At 44.6% G+C, this 24,665-nt stretch overlaps 1 protein-coding gene across 1 annotated transcript in view; it reads left to right on the forward strand.

The window, feature by feature from the left end:
- Positions 1-23,977, forward strand: part of TESK2 (testis associated actin remodelling kinase 2) — a 94,736-nt gene extending 70,759 nt beyond the window's left edge. Inside the window, exons 5-10 of the mRNA XM_024197687.3 lie at positions 571-653; positions 2,755-2,830; positions 4,542-4,625; positions 7,798-7,884; positions 16,082-16,229; positions 18,827-23,977. Of these exons, the coding sequence (XP_024053455.1) occupies positions 571-653; positions 2,755-2,830; positions 4,542-4,625; positions 7,798-7,884; positions 16,082-16,229; positions 18,827-19,839 (1,491 nt within the window). The 3' untranslated portion in view covers positions 19,840-23,977. The remainder of the gene's footprint in view (positions 1-570; positions 654-2,754; positions 2,831-4,541; positions 4,626-7,797; positions 7,885-16,081; positions 16,230-18,826) is intronic.
- The last annotated feature ends 688 nt before the right edge of the window (positions 23,978-24,665 follow it).

Below are 24,665 nucleotides of genomic sequence, written 5' to 3' on the forward strand. Positions count from 1 at the left end.
GTGGGACTATGTATTTGACTTGATTTGAGACTTAGCAGCACATTCAGTTTCCTGCAGCTTATTTTCTACCGGAAACTGTTAGTATAAATCAACAAGTACCTTTAAAATACAGTTTTGTAAATGGTTAATGTAGCAAAATTACAGTATGAACATATTTAAAGGTCATGCTTTTCCTTATGTACTGTAAATCCTACTAATTGGTGTACTGTGTTCATACCCCATAGAGAATCTCAGTCTTGTTGAGCAGTGTTTATTTCAGGTTTTACCAGTACAGGGACAAAATCATTTTAGCTCTTGCTGAAGCCTAGATACTTGCTCCCTCTGGTTTTCTGTTGCCTCAGCAAATTTGAGTGGATTATTAACAAAATATAAGACTGGTTGCATCAACTGAATCTTTGACGGGCACATGCCTGACTTTGGTGTTTGTGTGTCGTTGGGTACAAACAAAAGTCTCCCATAAATGAATATCTTTAAAACAAGCTTTAAAAACCTTGCTCCAAATTTGAAAACAGTATGGAATTTCAAACCCAGACAATATTTTAAACTTTCCTCCTTTCTCTTTAAATTCAGAACTGTTTAATAAAGCATGATGAGAACGGTTACTCGGCAGTGGTGGGAGACTTTGGTTTAGCTGAGAAAATCCCTGATTGCAGGTATGTGGATTCTTCAGTACTAATCCAGATGAAGCGTAAGAGTGTGCTGCAGTTATATGATCTATGGAGCTGAATGCCTGAGGGTTGTTCCGCTTTGCTGTAACTCCCATAAAACAACCTCTGATTTCAGTCTGGAGCTACAAGCTAAATGGAGATGGACAACCACTCCAAGCTCTTAATTATCACTGTGAACTATAGACTTCGATAGTGGCACTGTTTCTTTCAATGCTCCAATGATCAGAGAGCTCGACCAGGCATTTCAATAGGTCTCCAAAGCAAGTTTGATTGATTGATTGATTTTGTAAAGAACTGTCTATTATTCTGGATCTGGGTGATTTATACTGAATCCTCGCTTCAGTGATTCCAGATATTTTTAATTAGCTGCTTCTTGGTTTCACAGCCAGTGTTCAAAAACATTAAAGTACAGGCCTCTTTCACCTCTGGTCTAGTAGTTGAAATTCAGGGTTGTAACTAAGAGGTATTACTGTCTGATGGGCCTATTGTGGAATGAGATGATCTCCATCCACTTGAGGAATGAACAAGTGACTGAATCTCACAAAACACCATCACAATTGGCAGCTGGCTGGTTTTTTTTTACCCATCCAGTATAGAGGCCAGGGATTTGATGAAGCTATTCGCCCTATCTGTATATAGTCCTGTGTATTCAGGATTCTGGGGTCATGGAATTTGTCAAAAAATTATGCCTCAGAATCTAAGTTCTAATTAAAATAGCTTCTAGCCTATATGACTGTCAGGAAAACACCAGGAACATGAACAATACAGTATTGTTTTACTGAGACTGCAAACAATCTAAAATGATAGCTCAGGGAGTTGTGAAGCTCCCCATTCATCTCAATGGGATGCTGACTCTGAAACACTGTTAACGTTTTCTACTATTGATAAATTCAGCAGGAACATCCTGTATTTATTTCTCAATCCCTCACAACCTCCAATTCCTTCAGGTGCCAAAAGCCTGAGCAGTCTATTACCAAGTCACCAAAACTTCCAGCTTCTTTCTCTTACAAAGCTGGTAGTACAGTGATGCATTTTCAGCACACGTTTTTGAGAGACACTGGAAACCAACAATGTAGGAATAGCCTAAAATAAATGTAACTTAGTATCAAAATAAATAACACGAGCTACTGTATTGACTGCATTATTCATTTTTAATTCAAACTTTAGTTTTCCAATTTGAAAAGTGCAGCCATGTAATGTCCAATTTGCTGACCGCTATGCCCTAGGACTCAAGGGGCTGTCATAGAATGTAGATACCACTCATCTCAGAGGCTCAGTTTTTAGAGGTGGTCCTTGAAAATCAACGTTGCCGCGAGCTTGCACTGCTGCTGTATGTGTTCGTGAACAAGACTGCAGTTTCCAAATGTATGGAGATACTGTAGATCAGATTAATACAAATTAAAATCATCTCTGTATTGACTGCTTCTCTTAGGTTTGGCTCAGTGGGGAATTCGCCAGATAACCTTACTTAGTGAATTTTTGAAAATTTTTAATAAAATTTGCAAGTCACCTTTCAAGGTTTTTGTTTCTATTTATTGTGTGGGCCTCAGACCAGACTGACTTCTTTCTGACTGGTGAGCAGAATCTTTCTGAATCTTGACAGCCTGTCATCACAGTGTCAGGGATAAGACTTCCTGGGTGGAATACCTTTCAGAACTGCTCACAGAGAGCTCTCCAATCACATAACACAAGGAAAACGTCTTTCCCTCCTTAAAAATGTACTTGAAAATAAAGATCTCTGTGAGCCCCAGCATAGGTCAAGGGACCTACTCTGCTAACAGCTTGGATGCTGAGGGTGTCCAAAGACTTATGGCTATAGAGTTTAGAGCTATGGAGGGGGCTTACAGAAAATGAAATAAATAAAACTTGTTTCAGCAAATTGCAACAGCCTGCTCCTTCATATACCATCCCTGGACTCTCAGATCCTTTCCATGTACAAAAGAGTAGAATCCAAAATGAATTATATGGAAACCACTCACACTGTCTTTTCTATGCTGAAAGCTGCTCATAAAATGTTTTAACCTTGTATTTGCTGAGTAATTCTCTCTCTCTCTCTGCCTCCCCCACCCGTCTTGAATGTGGAAAGTGAGAAGCTTCCAGTGGTAGGCTCACCCTTCTGGATGGCACCTGAAGTTCTCAGAGATGAGCCTTATAATGAAAAGGTGGGTATGTTTAAATGAGGCGTGGATATTGGCTGTTTCTTTTCGGTGCAGCCTTGGAGGTTTGGGAATATCATGAGCTTTAAAGTTGTCCTGCCACTGTGACTTACTGCACTTTTCCTGAGCAGAGTTTGTCATAAAGGATTCTGAAGAAAGAATGTTTTCTACACTTGACGCGAGGGTACCGATTTTGACTATAGCTCAGTAGAAACCTAGATAGAATTAAGTGGTCCTTGTGGACTTATGCAATTATTTTTTAATTGAAAAATAAAAGATCCACATTTTAGGGTAGAATTTCTACATTTGACATGCCCAGATAAAACTGCTAGGGAAAACACTTTTAAGTTCCCTTCTTCTGAGGCATTGAGAAATGGCTCTGTCAAAGGAGAGCAGTGGGGAAGAGGTGACTGGGACCTAGAAAACAATATTTTCAGTCAAGCTCTGTTTAATGCAGCTTTATCCACTTGGCATCCCAGAGACTCTTGCTAGCTGTTAGCTGATTTCCCTCCCGTGAGTGCCACGCTCTGTGGTAAAGTCCACACTCTGCCAGCATTCAACACCAGTGTGTCTTGTGGCCTCCACCTTTAGTTTGCAGAACTGAAGCAGCTGCACAGACATTAGCACATCAAAGCATTCTCAAAATTCCAGCTATTTAACTTGTGTTTGGGCACTCCATTTCTAATTTAGGTCATGTCTACACATACTGATACAGCTGCGGCACTGCAGCGCGTCTGGTGAAGACGCTCTATGCCAACAGGAAAGAGCTCTCCCGTCGAAAAAAAACCACCTCAATGAGCGGCCAAAGCTATGTTGGTGGGAGAAGTTCTCCCACCAACATAGCACTTGTGCACATGTGCACTTATGTCGCTGTAACTTACATCACTGAGGGGTGTGGAATATTCACACCCCTGAGTGACATGAGTTTTGCTGACAAGTGGTAGTGTCGACGTAGCCTAAGAATGCCACTTTACCCGATTTCCTTGGGGCATAAAGGTCTAAAGGAGAAGCAGTTGTAAACTTTCCCACCAATGCAGCTGCTTAGTGAAGACGCTCCCTACGCAAACAGGAGACCTGCTCCATCACCAGAGGTACTCCACCTCCCTGAGAGGCGGTAGCTGTGTCAAGAGCAGAAGCCAGGGATTAGGTCGGCATAGTTATGTCACTCAGCAATGTGGATTTCCACACCCCTGAGCGATGTAGTTATACCGACATACATTTGTATTGTAGACCAGGGCAGGGCTAAGTGTCACATAAGTATGCCTTGATCCCTGAGGGGGACGCCCTGCTACTGCTCTGTAGACCTGGCTTTAATATTTGCTCAGGTTTAATAACTTGGGCAAATGCCAGATGGCAAGAATCTGTGAAACTCTGACTCCCTGAGAGCAAGTGATAAATGAGTCTGTCTTGTGACTGAACACTGCATCGGGAAAGGGGAGCAGGATTTCATTTGTCTTTACACTGCCAGCGCAGCAGTGTCTGAAGTAAAATGTAACACTCCAGTGCAGGAATTTTATTATACCTGCACTGTGAACATGTTTCCACTAAATAAACATGCGGGAAATGTTACTGACAGTTATTCGTCATGGGGCTCTGGGGGTGGATGGCTGCTCTGGACAGCCTTTGAAAATCACCCTGTGGTCAGGAGAAACCTAGTGGCAGATAAGAAGGCTGAGTGTTCATAATTAAGCTATGTGGTTATTTTTTCCTCTCTCAGGCGGATGTGTTCTCCTACGGTATAATTCTCTGTGAGATTATAGCCAGGATACAGGCAGATCCTGACTATCTCCCTCGCACAGAGGTAAGTGGTGAGCATGTATAAGGCCTGTGGGAGGTGGGGAATGCTCACGAGTGATGTTTGGTCATTAATAATTGCAGCATGGCTGCCAAAGGCATGATGAATGGCTGTTACCGTTAAGGGGGCCTCTGACAAAGCATCTGTCCTTTGGCAGAGCTTCTTGCAGAGAATGGCACTGAGACCACATTTTTAGCACAGGGTTACTCAGCCTTCCTCCAACTGAAGATTGCATTGGAAACTTGCCAGAAGCCCAAGAGCTGCATCTAATTGGCATAACATGGAACAGATTGCAGCCAACTTCCTGTTTAATACAGAGGGGCAGCTTGAAGAGTCTGCTAGTTTCAGCAAGCAGCGCTCCATTATGGATCAATATGGAGTGTTGCATGCTGGGACCAGCATTCTCTGTGGGCCACTCCTCTTTATTAAACAAGTGGCCATGGTACACATTTTGACCCAGCCCTATTTTAGTTTATACTGTATTAAGCACCATGAACCTGATCCAGAATCCTTTGAAGTCAGTGCAAATGCTCCCATTGACTTCAGTTGGTTTAGGTCAGGCCCCATCTGTTGAGTAGTTTTTGGTCGTCTTCTTTGGGCTGATGTGAAATTCCCTCCCCCTTCTCCAGTTCAAAAAATTGATAACCACTCAGGATTTAAGATGTTGTGAAGCAAGTGTTTTCCTTTCTTCTGTCTCCCTTCAGAAGGGGACACCTTGAGGGATCTGATGATTTTGCAGCTAGTCCCAGTGCAAAATTTTGCACAGTTGACCATTTCATCAGTTGGCTGTGATGAAAATCTAAAGTTTCCGGTTTCATCACAGACTAACTATGCAATTCATTTACACTGTTTGAACTAATGATGGGAAAACATGGTAATAATACAGAATAGAGCTCCCAGAACCACATGAACAACACTGCATGTGAAAATCTCCTTTGTATTAGTCTACGAACTGTGCACTGTTCTCTCCACTGATGTGATCAATGGCATAGCAGCATGTGCCATAAAATCACCTTGAATAATAACATGTACTGCAAAGCTCTCAAAGGTAGGACCAAATCTGAAAAGTAGTGCTTTTAATTTTATATCTTGCCTCACTGGAACTGGACCAAGCCAATAACCTTAACTTTTTAAACCTATAGACATGATTCAAAACATTTTAAACATGGTGAATTCCCTTCCCGGATCAGCTTTCAGGTTTTGGCAGTTGTTTCTGTCTCTCATTCACTCTACCTGCATGGTGTCCCCCCTCCAGACTTTCCCTGTCTCTAGAGGCTTCCTGTTCTTCTTTTTCTGCACTTTGTTTCATGGCCTGTTATGTTTTACTGTTCACTTTCCTCCCTTTTCTTTCTAATATCTGGTTTCCATGTCCTATTGTCTTTATTGCCCTTGCTACTGCTGTTTTTCCCTCCTCCTCTATCCCTTCTTACCTTTCAGTTTCTTTCCTCTCTATCCTCTGCCCGCAACTTTCATTCTCCCTCTCCCCCTTTCTTCCTGTCTTATTTTTCCTGACAGTAACAGACACTGATCAGTCAGCAGCATGTGTTCAGATCACTGTCAAAGGGCAGTCTTCTGGATCCCTAGAGTTTTCATTGGGTGTTGAGGGATCTGTTAAGTCTCATTTTAATATTGATTGAAACCATTCAACCAGTCCCAAATAAAACAAACGGAACATGGTGTGACATTCCCTTGGGTACAATCTGGACAGATGGACAGCTGTGGCCCCTCAAATCTCCAATCTGGGGTGTCTTTTACACAGCTTTACTGTGAGAACAACCACTCCTGGGCCTGCTCTCACACAGCCTCTAGCATGCAAAATCACTCCCAGCTGAATTATATGAGTGTTCTAGCTAACCACTCATGAATTACATTACAGGATGACACCAGTAAACTCCCAGTCCCAGACTTCTCCCCAGAAATGTGCATGTTGTACTGCCTCACTCTTTCCTTCTGTGCAGTACAAGCTCATAGAAAGTCTGTCATTTCAATAATAGAAGAGGATATGCACAAATCTTGTTATCCCAAATGGAGGTTCCCAAACTCTTCAATCCAAACACTGGTTTAGATAAAACAATGAAACAAGTTTACTAACTACAGAAAGAGAGATTTTAAGTGATTACAGGTAATGAGGCATAAAAGTCAGTATTAGTTACAAAGAAAATAAAAGATAAAATGCAAACTAATAACTAATTTAGCAAGCTAAATGTATTCAAAGCAAAGGCTGTTCTCACCTCATGCTTTTTGCAGTCTTCACTGACTGAAAGCCTCCCAGCCAGGACCCCTCCCCCAGTTCAGTTTCTTCGATCGTTGTTCCTTCCATAAGCAGAGAGGAATGGAGAAGAGAAGTGATGTGTGTTGAGTGTCCTCTATTCTTATACCTTTCTCTCCTCTTTGAGGATTACCTCCAGCTGGGGTATAGGCGATAGCCAGTCTGTCACACAGGAGCCCCCAGCTGTTTCATTGCCAAAATGTAAATTTCTCATTCATACCCTTCTTCCTGCCAAAGAACGGCCATTTTCCCACGCAATAGTCTATTTGATTATGCTGACGCCTGTCTGAGGTGCTGACTAGCCTTCTGTCTCCGAGGAACTGGTTTGAGCTGCTTTTCTAACCTTGGAACATGTTACAGCAATGATATACCATAAAATCTCATAACTTTACATACAATGCTGCTACACTAATTTTATCAAAACAATAATGTTCAGTAGGTTACGAGTTTTCAAATGATACCTCACAAGGCATACTTTGTACAAAATTTATCATAGTCTTGTAAAAGTGGTGATCATACATGCAAAGTGTGTCACACCTGGGTCCCTTCATAATTCTGTCCTGCTTTGAATAGCTGTAAACTAAAACAATAGATACACATTGGAATTGTGCAGAAATCTGGAACTAGAAGGTAATGAATTATGACCCGGTTCAGGAAGAATGATGGCTTTGAAGTCAAATCATTCTCCTGAAAGCCTTTTCTAGCAGATAATCCCCATGGGAAATTCAGTCTGCCCATTGTAGTGCATGAAGTTTTCTCACAAATGCTCATTTCCCTGTGGCTGCTTGCAGAGGTGGTGTTAATGGTTATTCCTGATAACTGTATGTAGTAACCCATGAAATGAAGATGGTTGGGGAAATAGAGGGGAAATATACATCAGGACACTCTTTGTTCTTTCTGTTTGTGCAGAATTTTGGATTAGATTATGATGCCTTTCAGCACATGGTGGGAGACTGTCCCCCTGACTTCCTCCAGATGACCTTCAACTGCTGTAATGTGAGTACTCTGCTCAAAGGGGAAGAGCCAAAACCAGTGCCCTCCAAAATCCAGCACTATAGTTTGTTTAAAAAAAAAAAAAAAAAAAAAATCTAGTGCTCACTCAGCTTCCTGAGCCAGTGGGACTGGCATGCGGAGCAACCTCTAGCAGACTGCCCATGTGTGCTGTGGTCAAAACCAGTTGTGTTTTACTAGCATTACTAGGGTAACGAATCCCTTAGAATCCAGCCACCATAGTGCATAGACACACTGATTTATTAGAAATTAATTCTCTGATGCCTTTCTATAAAGGAGGACTGTGTGGAGTGGAGCAATGTACAATAAGCTTTCAGCCAGCCATTGGCGTAAAACTGTAATGATACTTCGCTGTGCGGTAGCACTTTACGTTTTGAAAGCACTGAAGAGACATTGACTGATGTTTAGGTTCCACTCTCCTGTTTTTACAGCTAGCAAAACTAAAGCACGGAGAGATGAAGGGCCAAATTTTCAAAAGTGACCGTTTAATACTTCTTTAATGTCCCTCTGAGTGTTCCGTGTCTGGATGTGCACGCCCGTGCACGCCCATGCACTCTTAATTGGAGATTTTGTCAGCAATGTCTGCAGGTCCATGCCTGCGCCCTAGAGACCCTTGTGATCCGGTCTGAAGGTGTACAGGAAGGGGCTGGACCTGCCACCACTCCAGTTCCTTCTCAACCACCTGCAGCTTGAGACAGAGCGTTGCAGTGTCCTTACCTAGCTATGCAGTTTGCTACCACTCTCTGTTAACCTTTGGTATTTTCTTTGTTTATAGTTATTTAACACAGTTTGTGCTTTTTTGACAGGGGTGTGTTCCCTTTCCCCATTTCACTTGTCTGATCTGGGCCTCCCTCCCCGGGCCTTGATCTGTGGCCTTGAGTATGGGTTACACAAAGACCCCAGGGTTCAAACCCTGCCAGACCTGCCATAGGATTTCCCCCCCACCCCACAGCAACAGACATTCAAGCTTCCTCTGCTGCCTGGGACAGACTCAAGTCCTGCTCAGGTTTTAAAGCAGACCTAAGAAATAGGGGGAGGGCAGATTAAAACTCCTTTGATGGAGCACTCAGAGACCGCGGGGTATCGCACAATGTTCTCCGGTACCATCTCATTAGCCAACCAACTACTGACCTCCAGTACCGATGCAGTTACAGGACCCTCTCTGTGCCCCAGTACCAACTCGACCACCAGTACTGGCACCACTTGCCCTTCTGATAGACATGGGGGTTGACACCTCACCTGATTCAGAGGTGTCTATTCAAAGTTCCTCCATTTCTAGCCTCCCTCCGTTGAGGTAAACCCTGCGGCAGGAAACTCCCAGCAAGAGATAAGAATGACAATGTTAAGATCCTGCAACCTTCCCTTAAGCCCCACTACAATGGACTTATTGGAACCCATGGGCCCCTTATGGTGTCCGTTTCTATAGGGTCCCGTCTTGCAAGAGGACACACCAGGAACAACCACCAACGCTCTTAGGTCCTGCTCCACAGGAGGGTCTTAAAGAGGAGCAAAACCCAGCTGAGGAAGAAGAAACACGACCTTCCCACAGATCCTCCTCCTCTCCCGATGAGCTGTCATTCCTGCCCAACTAGCCTGTGCTGATGACTTCAAGGCCTTACATATTATGTTGGAGGAGATACGGGAACCCCAACACTTCCTAATGGACAGCCTTCATATATCCTCAGGGCAAAATCGCCTTCCCATCAACGATGCTCTGGTGGTGTCCGTCCATACGGTTTGGCAAACTCCAGCTTCTGTGCCTCCGGTGTGTAAATGGACTGACAAGTACTACATCCCACCCAGAAGCTTGGAGTATTTTCTTTCTCACTCCACGCCCAGCTCCCTGGTTGTCAAGGCATCTCTCCAGGCCTCGCTCAATGTTGCTGACACAGCTGCATGTTCTGTAGCTACGGCAATAATCAAATGCCGAGCTTTTCGGCTGCAGTCCTCTAGCCTCCCCGGGAGGCACAAAACACCATTGAGGACCTTCCCTTCGAGGGCCTCAGGTTATTTAGTGACATCACAGACTGGTCCCTTTGTTCTCTTAAAGACTCCCGGGCAATACTAATGAGTTTTTTGGGCACCTGAGCACCTGCGACAAGCAGAAAATACCATGGATTGCAGACAGCTCAACGGTCTCACCAAATCCAGTACCAGCCCATAAGACCAGCTTGAACCCCCCGGAAGAAGCCCAGGTTCACTAAGAAAGGGCTGTCTTTTGCAGCAACCTCGCAGTCAGCAAAACCCTGAAAACAACTGCTTTGACCATTGGTCAAGGGTCACAAACTCTCCCACTGCAGATCCTATGCTGCACCTATCCCCCCCATCACCCTTACGGGTATTGTCTTTCCCATTTTCTACCTTTTTGGGAGCTCATCACCTTAGACAGATGGATCCTGGAGATGAGATCTACAGGTTACTTCATCCAGTTCAGCTTCTTTCTGTCCTCCGTCCTCACCCCCGTACCTCTTCAGGGACCCTTTTCACAAGGGTCTCTTGAGGCAGGAGGTACAATCCCTCCTAATGCTAAGGGCAGTCAAACCTGTTGCACTGGGCTTTGTCAGAAAAGAGTTCTATTCTCAGTACTTCCTGGTCCCAAGGTAAAATGGAGGGTGGAGACCAATTCTGGACCCCAGGACTCTGAACACCTTTGTTCGCTTTCAGTGATTCAGAATGGTAACCCCAGCAGTGATAATTCCCTCCCTGGATCTAGGAGATTGGTTTGTCTCCCTTGCTCTTTAGGATACTTATTGTCATATTGTCACTCACTCCTCGCCCAGATGCGTGTGACTTTTCATGGTTGGCAGGGACCACTACCAGTATAATATCCTATTCTTTGGCCTTTCCGCTGCCGCAGCCCATCTTCTCCACATAGGAATAATAATCTTTCCCTACCTGGCTGGCTGGCTCCTGAAAGGTTGCTCATTTCTCAAGGTACAGACAACAGCCAGTATGGCCCTATTTCTGTTCCACTTACTGGGCTTCCTTCTCGATGCAGAAAAGTCTACCCTTACACCCACTCATCAAATAGACTTCATCAGCGCCACTCTGCTTTTCCACCACTACCAGAACATACTTGCCCAAAGACAGATTTGTCACAATGTCCAACCTTGTTTCAACAATACCATACAGCCTGCAAACGACAGCAAGGGCTAGCCTGCAAGTCCTGGGCCACGTAGCAGCCTGTATGTTTGGGATACCCTTAGCAAGACTACGCTCTGTGTCTTCAAGCCTGGCTGAGAAGCATCAGTGTCCCCAACAAGCACAGTCTAGCCAAGTGGGTGCCCATACTTCAGAGGGTCCTTAATTCCCTAAATTGGTGGAAAGGCCACAAAATGGTGTTTGTGGGAGTTCCATTTTTTCAGCCTCTGCCCACAAGGATCATCACTACAGACTCCTCCCTGATAGACTGGGGTGCACACTCCCAAAACGTCACAGCTCAGAGCAAATGGACCCCTCATTGGGAGTGTGCATTACATCACCTCAGGTGGAGATCCTTCATATCGACATATTAGAGTTCAGAGCTGTTTGTTACACTTGCCAGCATTCCCACCCCACATCTGGGGCCATCTGATCAGAATATTGCTGGACAATAGAGCAGCAATGTATTATATCAACTGACGATGAGGAGCAAGGTTCCAGTCTTTATTCACTGAATTGCTAAAACTATGGAACTGGTGCTTATCACACCATATACGGATCTCAGCAGTTTATCTACCAGGAGCACAGAACACAATGGCGGGTTTCCCTATTGACCATGAGTGGGAGCTGAACAACAAGGTATTCTGAGAGATGTCTTACCTAGGGTCATCCAGAGAATCTCTTTTTGTGATGCCATCCAGTGCAAACAAGGGGAGTGTGTTTCCACAACTTGACTGGAGATGCTCTAGTCATCCCTTGACCTGGCATATTGCTATATGCTTATCCCCTGATGCCTTTCCTGCTCTAGGTCCTAAACAAATGAAACCAGAAAAATGAGTAACCTGCCTCCACCATGACAGTGCTAAGAGGATGGTGTAGTTCCCAGAGCTGATTCGCATATGTCTGTCTGTCTAATCCCTTCTCCACCTTCCCCTGACAGTGAATCTGCTTGTCCAGGAGTTGGGACCCACCCCCTCTTCACCTCAAGGCATGGCTACTAGATGACTCTGTGCTGTAGAACAAGTCTGCTCCCCAGAGCCACAAACCGTGTTGCTTAATGATAGAAAACCCTTGACAAGACAAACTTACCTCCAGAAGTGGAAACGCTTCCAGACTTGGTGCAGCCAGCAGTCTATATCTCTGCTCGAGTCCTGACACACGTTCTGGATTACTTGCTGAATTTAAAAACCAAGGCTCATTGCTGAACTCCATTAAGGTTCATCTAGCTGCCATCACAACTTTTCATCCCTTCCCCCATCCCTTCATTTGTCCCTTAAAACCTCGTTCTTCACAGCCATCATCTCAGCCAGGAGAGAGGGGAGCTTGGAGCCTTAATGGCTGACCTACTAGTGTTCTCTTGTGGTAAGGTGACACTTCACCCACACCTTCACTTCCTACCTAAAAGTTCTTCAGAATTCCACATTAATCAGGAGATTCACATACTGGCGTTTTTAAGAAACGCGCCTCCATACGCCGGACGAAAACGGAGCTCTTGCCTTTTACCTAGATGGGACTAGGCCCTTTAGAGATTCACCTAGAAGGAATGAAAGGACAGGCGATTTCCACCCAAAGACTGTCCAATTGGGTTGCAGGATGCATCTTAGTTATGAAGCCAGGTGGGGAGAGGGAGGGTTGTGTCCCCAGCCCCATACTTGTTCCACCAGGACTCTAATCTACATCTGTAGCCCTACTGAAAAATATATCCGTCTCAGACATCTGCAGGGCAGCCACCTGGTATTTGGTGCACATGTTTTCCCACCACTATGCTCTTGTGCCTTCTTCGAGAGCTGACGCAGCTTTTGGGGACACTGTTCTACAGTCCCTACTCAATCCATCTCCTTGGCACCCTCCTTTGTAACTGAAGTACTGCTCAGGAATCTCCTGATGCGGAGCATCCATAGGGACACTACTCAGAGGAGAAGAGGAGGTTTCTTACCTTGTACAGGAACTGGAGTGCTATGAGATGTGCATCCCTACGGGTGCTGCACTACCCACCCTCTGCCTTGGAGTCTTTCGCTGGATTTTCATGGTTTAGAAGGAACTAGAGTGGCAGCAGGTCTGGCCCTTCCCTACATACCCCTGTACCGGCGCACAAGGGTGTCTAGGGTGCAGGTGCGGACCCACAGACTTTGCTGATGAATATCTCTGATCAAGAGTGCCCAGGCATGCATACATTCTGACATGGAGCACCCCTAGGGGGACACATCTCGAACTCCAGTTACTGTAGAAGGTAAGTAACATCTCCTTGTGGCTGTCTCTCTTATTAGGTGGCCAGCTTACAGTTTCTTTTAGGCGTGATTTTGAGGTACCTGAGCACCTGAATGAATTCAGTTGGAAATGTGGGTGCTCCCAATAAATTCAGTTGGATGTGGGCCCTCTGCTGCTTTGATAATCAGATCCAACAGCGTCAAGCTGCACAGAGCCAAAAGCAGCCTGGTCTAGAGGAATTGGGGGAAGGGAGTCAGGAACATCCAGGTTCTGTTCTTGATGCTGCTAGTGACTTTTCCCTACGACCATGGGGAAGTCACTGCACCTCTCTGCCTTGATTTCTCCATTAATTCAGTGAAGAGAACACTTCGCTGGGGTGTTGTGAGGATCGATTAACGTTTATTAAGTGCTTTGAACATTTGAAGTATTCTATACAGTGAGTGCTAAATAGTGTTATTAGAGCTAGGGTTAAAATGTGAGCGTTCCCAGCGCCCAGGGCCTGGCTTAGTCAGTTAGACCATGGGGCATGATTCAAAGCCGCTTCCCAGCACTAGATGCTTTTCTCTGAGAGGGGAAATGACTTTTATATTCTCATATAAGGCTTAGGTTTATTTACCGAAGGAGAATTGTTACTTATTGGCTCGCACCAAATGCGCTTCCCAATTAAACGTTCCTTCTCGGAGTGTGACTGTGGGCCCAAAAGCAGCACCAGGAAATAAATTGAAACAGTTGCCCCACAGATTTAACCATTAACAAAATTCCTTTCACTGGAGGACATGTTGTAATTCATTCAACAAATACACATGGCGAAAAGGAACCCAGATAAGGTTTCCTTGAATCTTTATACACTCTTTGTGCTTTGCTAGTAAGCAATCTTGCTCGTATACCTCAAGGTCTGCGCTGAGGGTGGAAGCAATCATATGTCATGTTCTTATTATTTCACAAGTCAGCAAACAGTAATGGAAACTGTGTGGCTCAGCATAATTAACTGCACCATAAATATGCAGAGACCTGGTGTTTCCTGCAGCAAGTGACAACATTTAAGGCTGCCTAGGGAGAGCAGTAAAAACAGAAATACAAGTTCAGTGCATAAAAAAACTTCTGTAATTCGCCGTTGTGGTTGAATTTAAACATGGCCAAGCCAGGAAATCCAAAATGGAAGTCCCCACTGCAGCTGTAAGTCACACTGCATGCCAACTTACAAATGAAACCATGTATGTTCATTCCAAAAGTCCCGCGGGTATAAGGTGGGCTGTGGGATCTATGGTCTTGAGGGCTGAATCCTCCGCTGCACCAGAGCAGATTTGGAGTAGCTGAGGAGGGAAGAGGCAAAGGTGTCTCTAAGCTACCTTTCTGCTGCCTCTACCCCTCACAGATCCTGGCCTAAGAGCCGTTCTAATTTCTTACAGCTTGCAGTGGTCCCCGGGGTCCATTACATGGATAAGGATTGCCAAAGCAGTGTGCTCTGGCACCACCCCTTCCCACTTTCTGTGGCATGGAGAGAGATTAGAGCTGGCTATGCTGGCTTTACGCCACCCAGATAGTCTCCTATGTCAGAAATACCCAGCTGCCCTTTTGTGCCATTTAAAGCAACCAGAATGGGGCTGAGGATTTGGTCATGTATTCTTTATTGTTGTATGTCTGAATTCTCCGCCATAGTATTGCATCCCTGGCCAGTGATTTTAGTTTTCGTCAGTCGATTCCATCTCCTAGGAACTGCAGGGCAGTTTCAGGGAAGCCTTTTACAAAGCATTGCTGCCCCCTGAGCATTGTGTTGCGGGTGGGATCGGTCTGAGGCTATCTGTACTGCAAGGACTCTGATTTTGGAGTCAGGAATTTCTTCTCTGTTTGCCTCTAGCTGATGGTCTTCCTTGTGTTTCTAGCTTTGCATTTAAGTTAATTTTTATCTGCAGAATTAAACCTTTTTACATAGAGCAGCTTAACACACAACCTGTGCTAAGGCCCAGTATCTAGTAGGCAACCCTCGTCTTGAGTAGCCACTTGAAAGGGTCATCATGGTTTCCCATAAAGCTCGTTTTAACCTTTACCTAGAGACCTATTTCTACTAGGCAACAGATGTTCGCTGACTCAGTAGTGGTCCTGTAAGATGCTTTTCACAATGTATTGGCTTTATCTACCTATATACAGTCTCTCGCTTCTTGTCTGCTGCAGGAATTCTGTAGTAGAGATCCAGGACCAACATACTGGGCACTATGTGGAAACGAACAAGGGCAAAGTGGAAAGCAATAATATTTAAAGGTGTCAGATTCTTGTCTAATCAGCTAGGCTGTCCGGGCAGCTTTTCATAACAGCCGCTAGTAGTTCAAGGAAAAATTTAAAAACTTTTAAAATAGTGACATGCCTACGCAGGAACAAACAGCTCTGAGTATAATTTGCACTGATCCCGGCATCCTTTGAAACTGGATGGATATGTAATCCTTCAGAAGTTACTGGGATCCAGAAATGAGATCCTGGCACTATGAACTCCCCAATACAAATAGGAACATTGCACTCCCCCTTAAGGAGTTTGTTTAGGCTCCAGACCATGTCCACTACCTAAGCCTGAGGCTTGACAGTTAATTGTGAAGTCTTCCGTACAGCTAGGCTTAGATTTACTAATGGACATAGGCTGTGATACGTACTTGCTGTTTTACCCCCACTTACTGTCACGAAGTTTGCACTGGGCATGGAATTATGTTCCACTTCCTAACAGCCCCCACCAAATCTGAATTTACTAAATTCCTGAAAATTGTCCCTTCATCTACACAGCTCTGTAGATAGGATGGCTTGGAGGAGACTACTTGATTTATTTGGCTTTTGCATACATTCACAGATGGACCCAAAATTACGTCCTTCATTTGCCGACATCGTCAAAACACTGGAGGAGATTTTAAACCGCCTGAGAAATGAGGAGTCTGAAAGAGAGAGGAAGTTGCTGAATCTGGATGGCCCAGAGAGAAAACCTATCTCGATTTCCAAAGGTGTGAGTGAGGGGGGTGCATTTCTGCAATGGCTGTTAGAGATGACTGTAGTGAAGATAAAGTGCTTCATGTCACAAGGGACAGTTCCTTCTACCCACTTCCTGCGAAAAATGTAAAAACAGAAGTAAGATTTAAGACTTTTTTTTATTTTCTCCCAGTTCCTTTAATGAGCTCCATCTTGAGCAGTGTGCTGGAAAAACCTTGCTTCAGTATCTGATCATAAAGGGAATACAGGCGCTCCCGCTCTGAGACGGACGGATAGTCTACCTAGACCAACAATGTCTGTCTGTCGCTCGGGTATTACAAGCACCTGACAACGAAGTGCTGACATGGCCCATGTAGAGGAAGATGCTACCCCTGACAGGCACTCTTAATCACAATGACCTCTCTATCTCCTGCCACAATACCACACATTCCTTACAGGCCCTGTTTTATAGAGAACGACTTCAGACCAAAGTTATCGGCCCTTCTTGTACGTTTCCTTCCTTCTGTAAAGCCGGATGCCTTAGTACCACAGGTCAAACTGTACACAGGCCTCTGAGGGAAAGGACATTTTTTAGAGACCTCTATAACCAGTCAAAAAGCTGTAACTCCTACTGTTGCAGTTTTAAGCTCTCAAATCGTGTAAGTAGCCAGAGCTACAAATAAGTGTTGTAAAGCAGTGAGGGGGGTCCAGGGCCTCACAAGTTGCTGAGGGGTTTGGGATGGCAGAATGAATCCTGGTAGAATTGGATTTGGCGGTACAGTGGTGCATGATAAATGCAATTTTTCATGTCCTGTCAGTGTGGCACATGGTTTATCCCCACCACACCCTGGTATAAATATAGTTCTCTGGTGTATGTACATGTAGCATTTGTGCAGTGCTTTGGGATCCTTCAGGATAAAGGGCACAGTAGATACAAGATTTTTATCTCTTGCCCAGAAATGCTGTGAGCTCTGGAGAAAAGACTAAAACCGAAACCCAGTGGGGAATGTTTGGTGGCCTGGAGTGCCTTTCTGTGCAGCGCCTTAGTGCCACCTAGTGTGCGGAGGGATAGGAGCTATTGTTGCAGGATAGTGAGAAGTCTGACTAGTTTGCAGCTTTTATAGAGTTGGCTTTTGGGGTTGAAACCCAATAGTCCACTTTTTAAAAATCAAAAAGTTCTACATTGCAAACAAAAGAGGGTGTGTACCAGTGGGGTGCTGGCTAGGGGGAAAGCATGTGCCATGGGAAGCTCCCCTTCTTACACCCTCCATCCCCAGCAGCTCTCAGGTTCCCATAGTGATAGGGAGCTCTTACACAGCATGCTTTAACTGACCTCTTTCACTCTGGGCCAGTCATGTCCTTCTGAACACAATCTAAACTGTAACAGGGTCTGAAGGAAAAGTAGGTATCTATATGCATCTATCCCGCAAACAAAAATCCTGAGAAGAAAATATTCCACTTCCCTCCTAATCAATCAGCATTGCCCTGTGGTAGCTGAGCAGGACTTCCAGAGGCTCCAAGCGCAGAGAGGCTCCCAACTCCAATTGAAAGTCAGTAGTAGTTAGGTGCTAACTCTCAGGAGAGCCTTTTAAAAAATTTCCTCCTGAATAATTATGAATATCTTTTTCCACCCTGTTCTAATGACGCAGCTTTTATTACATGGATTTAAACAGTGTTTATAACCTCTTGTTACAAAGTCAAACTACTGTCTCCCTAGTTTCTGCACTGGATAATGTACTGTGTGAAGGCTCATATGGAATTTTAATCTCTCCACTTCCAGAGGGAAGTATTGATTTTTTTTTTTGCCTTCACCTTTCACAGCATGGGGGTGTCTTAAGCTTTTGTGAAAACCTCACTCTCAGCGTTTTTGTGTTAGTGTTTTGTGCTCTAGCTTTTTTTAATGGTAAGTTTCCTCAACAGATCCTGCACTTGAGTTAGTTCTGCTAGTATATGGGACACAAAAGAGGCTAGAAAAAGAAAACCGCTACTAACTATCCCCTTCAAAAGATCTGTCCATTGGCCTGTCAATTTACTGACATGGGACTTGACGCACCACTCAAAATGTAGGGTTTGTATAATCATTCATATCAAAGTTTGTAAAACGACCATCTCCTTTGGGTTTTCACTTCCCTGCTGTATTGTAAAACCAAAACTAGCATTGCTCCTCGTGTGGACAGATTTGACCATAAATAATAGTTAAACTGACCAGTCTGAGTGGAATGAAGAAAGTAAAACTGCACCAATGGTGAAAAGCAAATTCAAACTTCAGAATTACTTCAGTTTGAATAATTTAAGAGGTTAGTAGCACAGGGAAGCAATACTTTTAAATGATTATTTCAGTTGTCCTTTTTAAATTAAAAAAAAAAAAGTCGCAAAAGGATATGGCTCCATTTTAGGATGCTAGATCGCTCTGCATTCAGCATGCGCTGCACTTGGGAATGACGGGAACAAAACTTTCCAACCTTCCTTGCCCGCAGGGATCCCATGCAGGAACTCGCAGATAACCCAAGAGCGTATCATTTATAAGTCAGGAATCTCCCCCTTCCTTGTAAGGTTGTGACCCAGCTGGAGTGAGCCAGGCCAGCAGCATGCCTGGCCACAAAGCTAAAGGTGTTTCTCTTCTCCTACCCAGGGCTGATTGAAAAAGGACAAGGAATAAAGCGATTGAGTTCACTGGATGACAAGATCCCTCCCAAGTCACCCCGCCCACGCCGCAATATCTTGCTGTCACGCAGTCAGTCGGATATCTTCTCCCGCAAGCCTTCCCGGAAGATCAATGTACAGGACCCCTACTACACACCAAGCAAGGGGGCAGCACGGAAAGTCAACCCCTTCAATGCCAGGGAAGATCTGAAGGGGGGGAAGATCAAATTTTTTGACATGCCAAGCAAGTCTGTGATCTCCCTTGTGTTTGACTTGCACTCCCCAGAGGCAGAGGACTGCCTGAAGGCTAGCCAGCTCCTGTCCAGGCAGGCTTATAGCACGGACTGGCAGGAATTTTCCTTCTCCCCTGGGAGGCGGTGCAGATCTCTCCCAGTCTCTCCCGAACTTCTGCATAAAGATTATGTCCCTTTTGGGGGTCTGTCTTCAACGGTCAGTAGGTGCGACTCGACCCAGCTAGGGGCTGAGATGCGGCAAAAACTCCTGAGCAGCAGTAAGTATGGAGTATCAGAAATCCCTCCCTTTCAGGTCAGATCTCACAGGCAGGACTCTCCTTCGGTGCCAGAGCAAGAGGAGGACATGGACTACTCTGATGGGCCAGAGTCCCAGGAGGAAAATGGATTCTGTCCTGTTAAGAACACAAGAGAGGATCCAGGATATAACCAGCTGCTAGTGCAGGCTCAGCCCGAGTCCCTAAGATACAAGGGGCGCTCAGCCCAGAATTCAGTCAACTCTGAGGAAGGCAGCTCCTTGAGAGCGTTTGCGAGCTGTGCCTCCTCTGAAGACATGGAGGTGGAAGATGAGATCCGGAAGAACTTGCTGCCAGAGGCTTCCAAGCCTCCATTCAGTGTTAACCCCTCTGTGGAGCTTGGCAGAGAGACATTGTCATTTGAAGTCCTGGATATGGACAGCTCTGCCCCACTTTCACTGGCACCTCCTAATACGTCAGCATCTGGCAGCACACAGTCAAAATGTGACATTTAAGGAGAGGGCTTAAAACCCAGATACATTCTTGTGGGAACACACGGTCCCCATTCACTTAGTTTTTAACTTTTTCCGGTAGTGCTAAGTCTTGGATATTTCAGTGGATCATAGAAACCGGCCATCAAACAGGAGGCTGCAAAGCGCATCTGAAGAGACAGTATTTTTTTATTTTATTTTTAAATGTGTACATCGTCCCTTGCCTCACTACAAGAGGCAACTACTGCAACCAGCATCGGGCAGGATGCCCACCTGGGGTCCCATAAGGTCCCATAATCATTGCAGGGCTGTATGCAGCAGGAGCTTGGTAGTGTGTAAGTGATTTGAACCCCAGCCCTGCATCTTTCACTTTAGCACTCTGTCTACCTGGTGCGTGTGAATTCAGTTGGGAGCCTGGTCTGATATTGGAAGAGAGGCTCTCTCTTGGACAGTGCCAGGCAGATACAGATGCTTTCAGATCTCTAACAGGATCTGCAGGCTCACACCACACTCGGGAACAAACTGATTTCAAAAGCAAGGAAAACACAAATCTTCTGCCTGTAGCAGTCTGAACACGTAGCAGCACGCCAAGTACCTGCTGAGTAACAGGAGGAAGCCATTCTCTTGTATGCTGCTTGTTCCCTGGGATTCAGTTTCTGATCCAGTGATCTGTTAGTCCCAGTGAAACAGGCTGGCTTGACAGCCTTGGAGACTGCAGACCCGTGTGCATCCCTACAGATACAGCACAGGACACAACACTTTAGGTTTTCCCCCATACACGCAGCCGTCTGTGTATCTAACCTGCCACCGAGGGAGATTACTGTTGGGTTGAAAGAGGGGTAGCTCAGGCACATTCATTCACTGGCCTCTTGTGAAACCATAAATAAAAACATTTGTCCATGAGGAACTGAATTGACACCATGAATTCTTTCCACATACACCCACCAAACAGCATTCTGGGAACAACTCACTACTGACCTTGGCCAGGCTTGACTCAGTGACCCAGAGACCAAAGGGTCCTGTTATCCTTGTCCAGTCCTGTGAGACATCCCATTCCTCCTCATGTGGTGCCGTTGCCACTGCAATAACAATCTGTCCCTATGTACACCAAGTAGCTTGCTTAATAAATTTGTCCGAGAATAAAAACCCACAGTGCGATGGAAGTTGACAGCAAAGCTTTCAGCTATGTGCATGCAAATCTAAAGACACCTTTCACTGAGAAGGGGATTAGGACAGACTCACAAGAAAGGCTCTCGGCTTGTTAGAGGCACTGAAGAAAATCAATTTCTCCCCATAAATTCCATGTTCTGTATTGCTTTGGCAAAAAGAAAATAACAGGCACATGTATCTCCATTTGCTTCTGCCTTCAGCAACCGTCTGAGTGCAGTTTTATTTTTCCACCAGAATGTAAATTTGAAAGAAACAATAGTGTGTTTAAAGCCAGCCACTGCAGGCACATTTGTGTGTGTCTGAGAGTCAGGTGCTAGCCCTGTGGTAGAGATACATGGAAAGCTTGTCCAGTGGTTATATTTGCACAGCTTCCTATATGGTCCTTTCACCTGCACTTCCCCAGATTAGAATGTGTGGGGTTTTGTCTGCATTAGCATTCCTGGTTCTCACCGGGCCGCATAGCAGCTTCTCTGTAAGACTGACATTCACAACAGCCCCTCTGTATCACTTAATGGCCCCTGGTACTGGAGTGAATTTCTCCCCAAGTACTAACTTGGAAACTCGTGTTTCAGCGCTGCAGCCTTGGGAGGACTCAGCACTGATGATGGGAGGGGAAATATAAAGCAACAGTGTCCCTTGATGGAAATGAGGTTATTCCTCGGCTTGTCTCACCCCAGAGAAATAGAGGATGAGGAAGAAGGGGTTTTTAGAGACCAGCTAGGAAGGTTGTTTGAGAACGAGGGACACAACCTGGGTTTGTGGGGTGGTAAATTGTCTCCTGGCCCATGGATTACTTAAGATTTCCTCTCTCTAAGTGCTTGCGTGAAAGTGGCCAGCTGGATTGCCCCTTCCCATTGACTGTGAAGAATTAAATAGGAATCCCTGGGCCTCCTTGAATTCCTTAGCACAGGTCTTGCCAACGGGACAGGTCTTGGTAGCTTGAAAGAAAAAATGAGATTGTCTAACCCTTCTTTGCTCCTGCACTCCCCCTCCATCACAAAGGTGCTGATTTCTAGAGCAATCCTTTTTTTCCTTCTTTGGTAGTTTTTCTGTCTTGTGTATCCTCTCTGGGCGGTTGGGAGGCTACAGAGTATGGAGCTTCTTGGCTGGCAGGTGCTACCCACATACATGCAGTTTCTGTTCGAGGCTGAGAAACGATCAAGCTAATCAAAGTAACAATCATCCAGCTGATGCTTGTTTTACAATTGTAGCCTTTCGCAAAGGAAACCATCCTCACCAGCTGCTATTGTGTCACAAGGCAGGGTTAGGATTGTGACTTCAGGCAAATGAGCAATAACAAGAAGTGTTTCTATCTGGAAGCATCACTGGGCTGCAGGGAATCTAACCCGCATCCTACTGCTGCCTTCAGTCCCACTGCAAAGACTGAGTAAAGAACTGCGCCTCCTTGTTTGTTCAGAGATCTTAAAACAATGATGCTGTTGCAGCAGCATCTCACTGGGGATGCCTGTTGCACTGGAAGTTCTGCTTTCACCTCTTCTGTTAAACTTGACTGTGAAGCTCTTGTGGTGACAGGCATGCGACACATCCATGGCTCCAGTCCGACTGACCTCTCCTGCCCTGGGTGAATTGTTTCCTTGCTTCAGTATCTTTTAAAATCTGTATTCCCCAGCCGTTTTATAAACATCATGGCTAAAATATTTTTTTTGGGGGAGGAGGGGAGTATTCCATTGTTTAAACAGAAAGCCAGCTGCATTGTGTAGGGCACGGCCCTGTCGTTTCCAGCCCGTGGTGCCGAGTTGGAGATGGGTCACAGAGATGGAAATGCCAAGGAACGGTGATGGACTGTTAGCATGACGTCTTTCCCAAGTACCAGGTTATGTGGTGAGAGTGGCACATGTATGTAAGTCTGGTTTTTCAATTGGTAAGTCTCAGAAAACCAAGACTTTCTGCGGTCTGATTTGGTTAACACTAACCGTAAACTGTCCATCTGGCCACGCAGAGCCAGGCTAGACTAGATTGGTTAGATGGAGCTTGGTCGCTTGTCCCTCCACAGATGCTGTTGTCCTACACGGTGTAGTTAGTAGCCCATACTGTGAGGCAGCTTCTCCCAGCTATTGATGACCATTAATACAAACTGCTAAAAATGAGTTCAGGCAAACCACTCATTTTACAGTAATGCGATTAAAAGTTGTTTTGTTCCGATTGAATTTTATCATGTTTTTGACTTTCTAATGGACGCAATTCTGGCTTTTTAAACTATTTCTAGACACTGCTACGTCTCCTGAAGAAATCTAACTTAAATTCACTTCAGCTCTTTCTATGTTGGATTCATTTAAATGTCTGTTATAAGCTATTTTGTTGTTGTTGCTGATTGGTGACATACAAGTAAGAGAGCACATGTGGTAAATTGCTGCCCCTGAAAAGAAGCAGATGCAGGGCAAAGGGCTACAATAGGTTTATTCTACTTTGTTGAAAGGTGTTGATGTACAGAACGTTTCTTGCCAGTACAACTAAAGACACTTGAATAATTCCTGTTTGCACTTAATGCTATTGTTATACTGCATGTCACTACATTTCTATGCAAAAACAAATAACCTTTTTGGGCAGGTGGATATTTGATTAAATAAGTTTAAAGATCTTTGCAAGATGATCTATTTTCATATTTATGAAGGAGTTTTATGTCTTAATATTTTGCAGTCTGTAAATAGCTAAACTTGTAATTAAAGGCTTAGGAAGAAGTTTGTAGCCTGTGTACAATAGTAAGTTAACACTGCCAGAAAAAAATCTTTGCAAAACAAGTTTTTTCTAATATTGTGGATATTTATGAATATGTAAAGAAAGCAAATCTTGTTTTTATGTTGATTGATCTTCTGACTTTGATGTTTTTTGAACTATGGAAATGGTGTATGTTTTATTGGAACTGCAATAAGAAGTAACCAAAGATGAATCTAGTTAAATATTTTCATAATTTTTTTTCTTGGTCAGTTTTGTAAACTGTTTCCCAACTTGCTTTCAAAATAAAAATAAAACAAAATGATGATTCTTGTGGTCAAAAGGACAAAAGTGGAAAAACTGATTATCCCACAAGCTCATTAAAGTGTTCACAGTTCCTAGTTATGAAATAAACATTTCATATATAAACCTTTATAAAGTGCGGAGTTACCTGCAGTGGTACCAGAAAAAAAAAGGCCTCACACATGCATCCTATGCAGGGCAATGTTGGCATCCAGGTTACTTATCTGTTGTCTCTTCCCAAAGTGTCTTATGCTGCTCAGCGCCTGGAAACTGACTGCCCCACGACATCAGCAGCCTACCTTGTTCTTTGGCAGACAGTGAATGATGTTGCAAAAGGATAGAAAACCAGAAGCATGTATGGTACTGTAGAGAGACTAAATGAGACAAGGGCCTAGATCCTCAAAGGTATTTAAAAGCATCTCACTCCCATTGATTTCGGTGAGAGTTGGCTCATCTCCTCAAAGGCACTTAACTCTCTGAAATCAATGGGAGTGAGATGCTTAAATACCCCTGAGGATCTGAGCCAAGGTCCCTACCCTGAAGAACTGATCTAAAATAGAAATAAGACACCTAGACTGCAGTAAAGCCAGGTAAGGGATGTTCACTGTCTTGGGTGTTTTGCGTATGTACACTTGGGGTTGTGATCATTGAGTTGATGTTTTAGTGAAGTTGGACATGTCTATGTGCATATTTGTTTGGTTTTC

Source organism: Terrapene carolina, unplaced genomic scaffold (assembly GCF_002925995.2).
Source record: "Terrapene carolina triunguis isolate 2854851 unplaced genomic scaffold, T_m_triunguis-2.0 Scaffold110, whole genome shotgun sequence".
Taxonomy (NCBI): domain Eukaryota; kingdom Metazoa; phylum Chordata; order Testudines; family Emydidae; genus Terrapene; species Terrapene triunguis.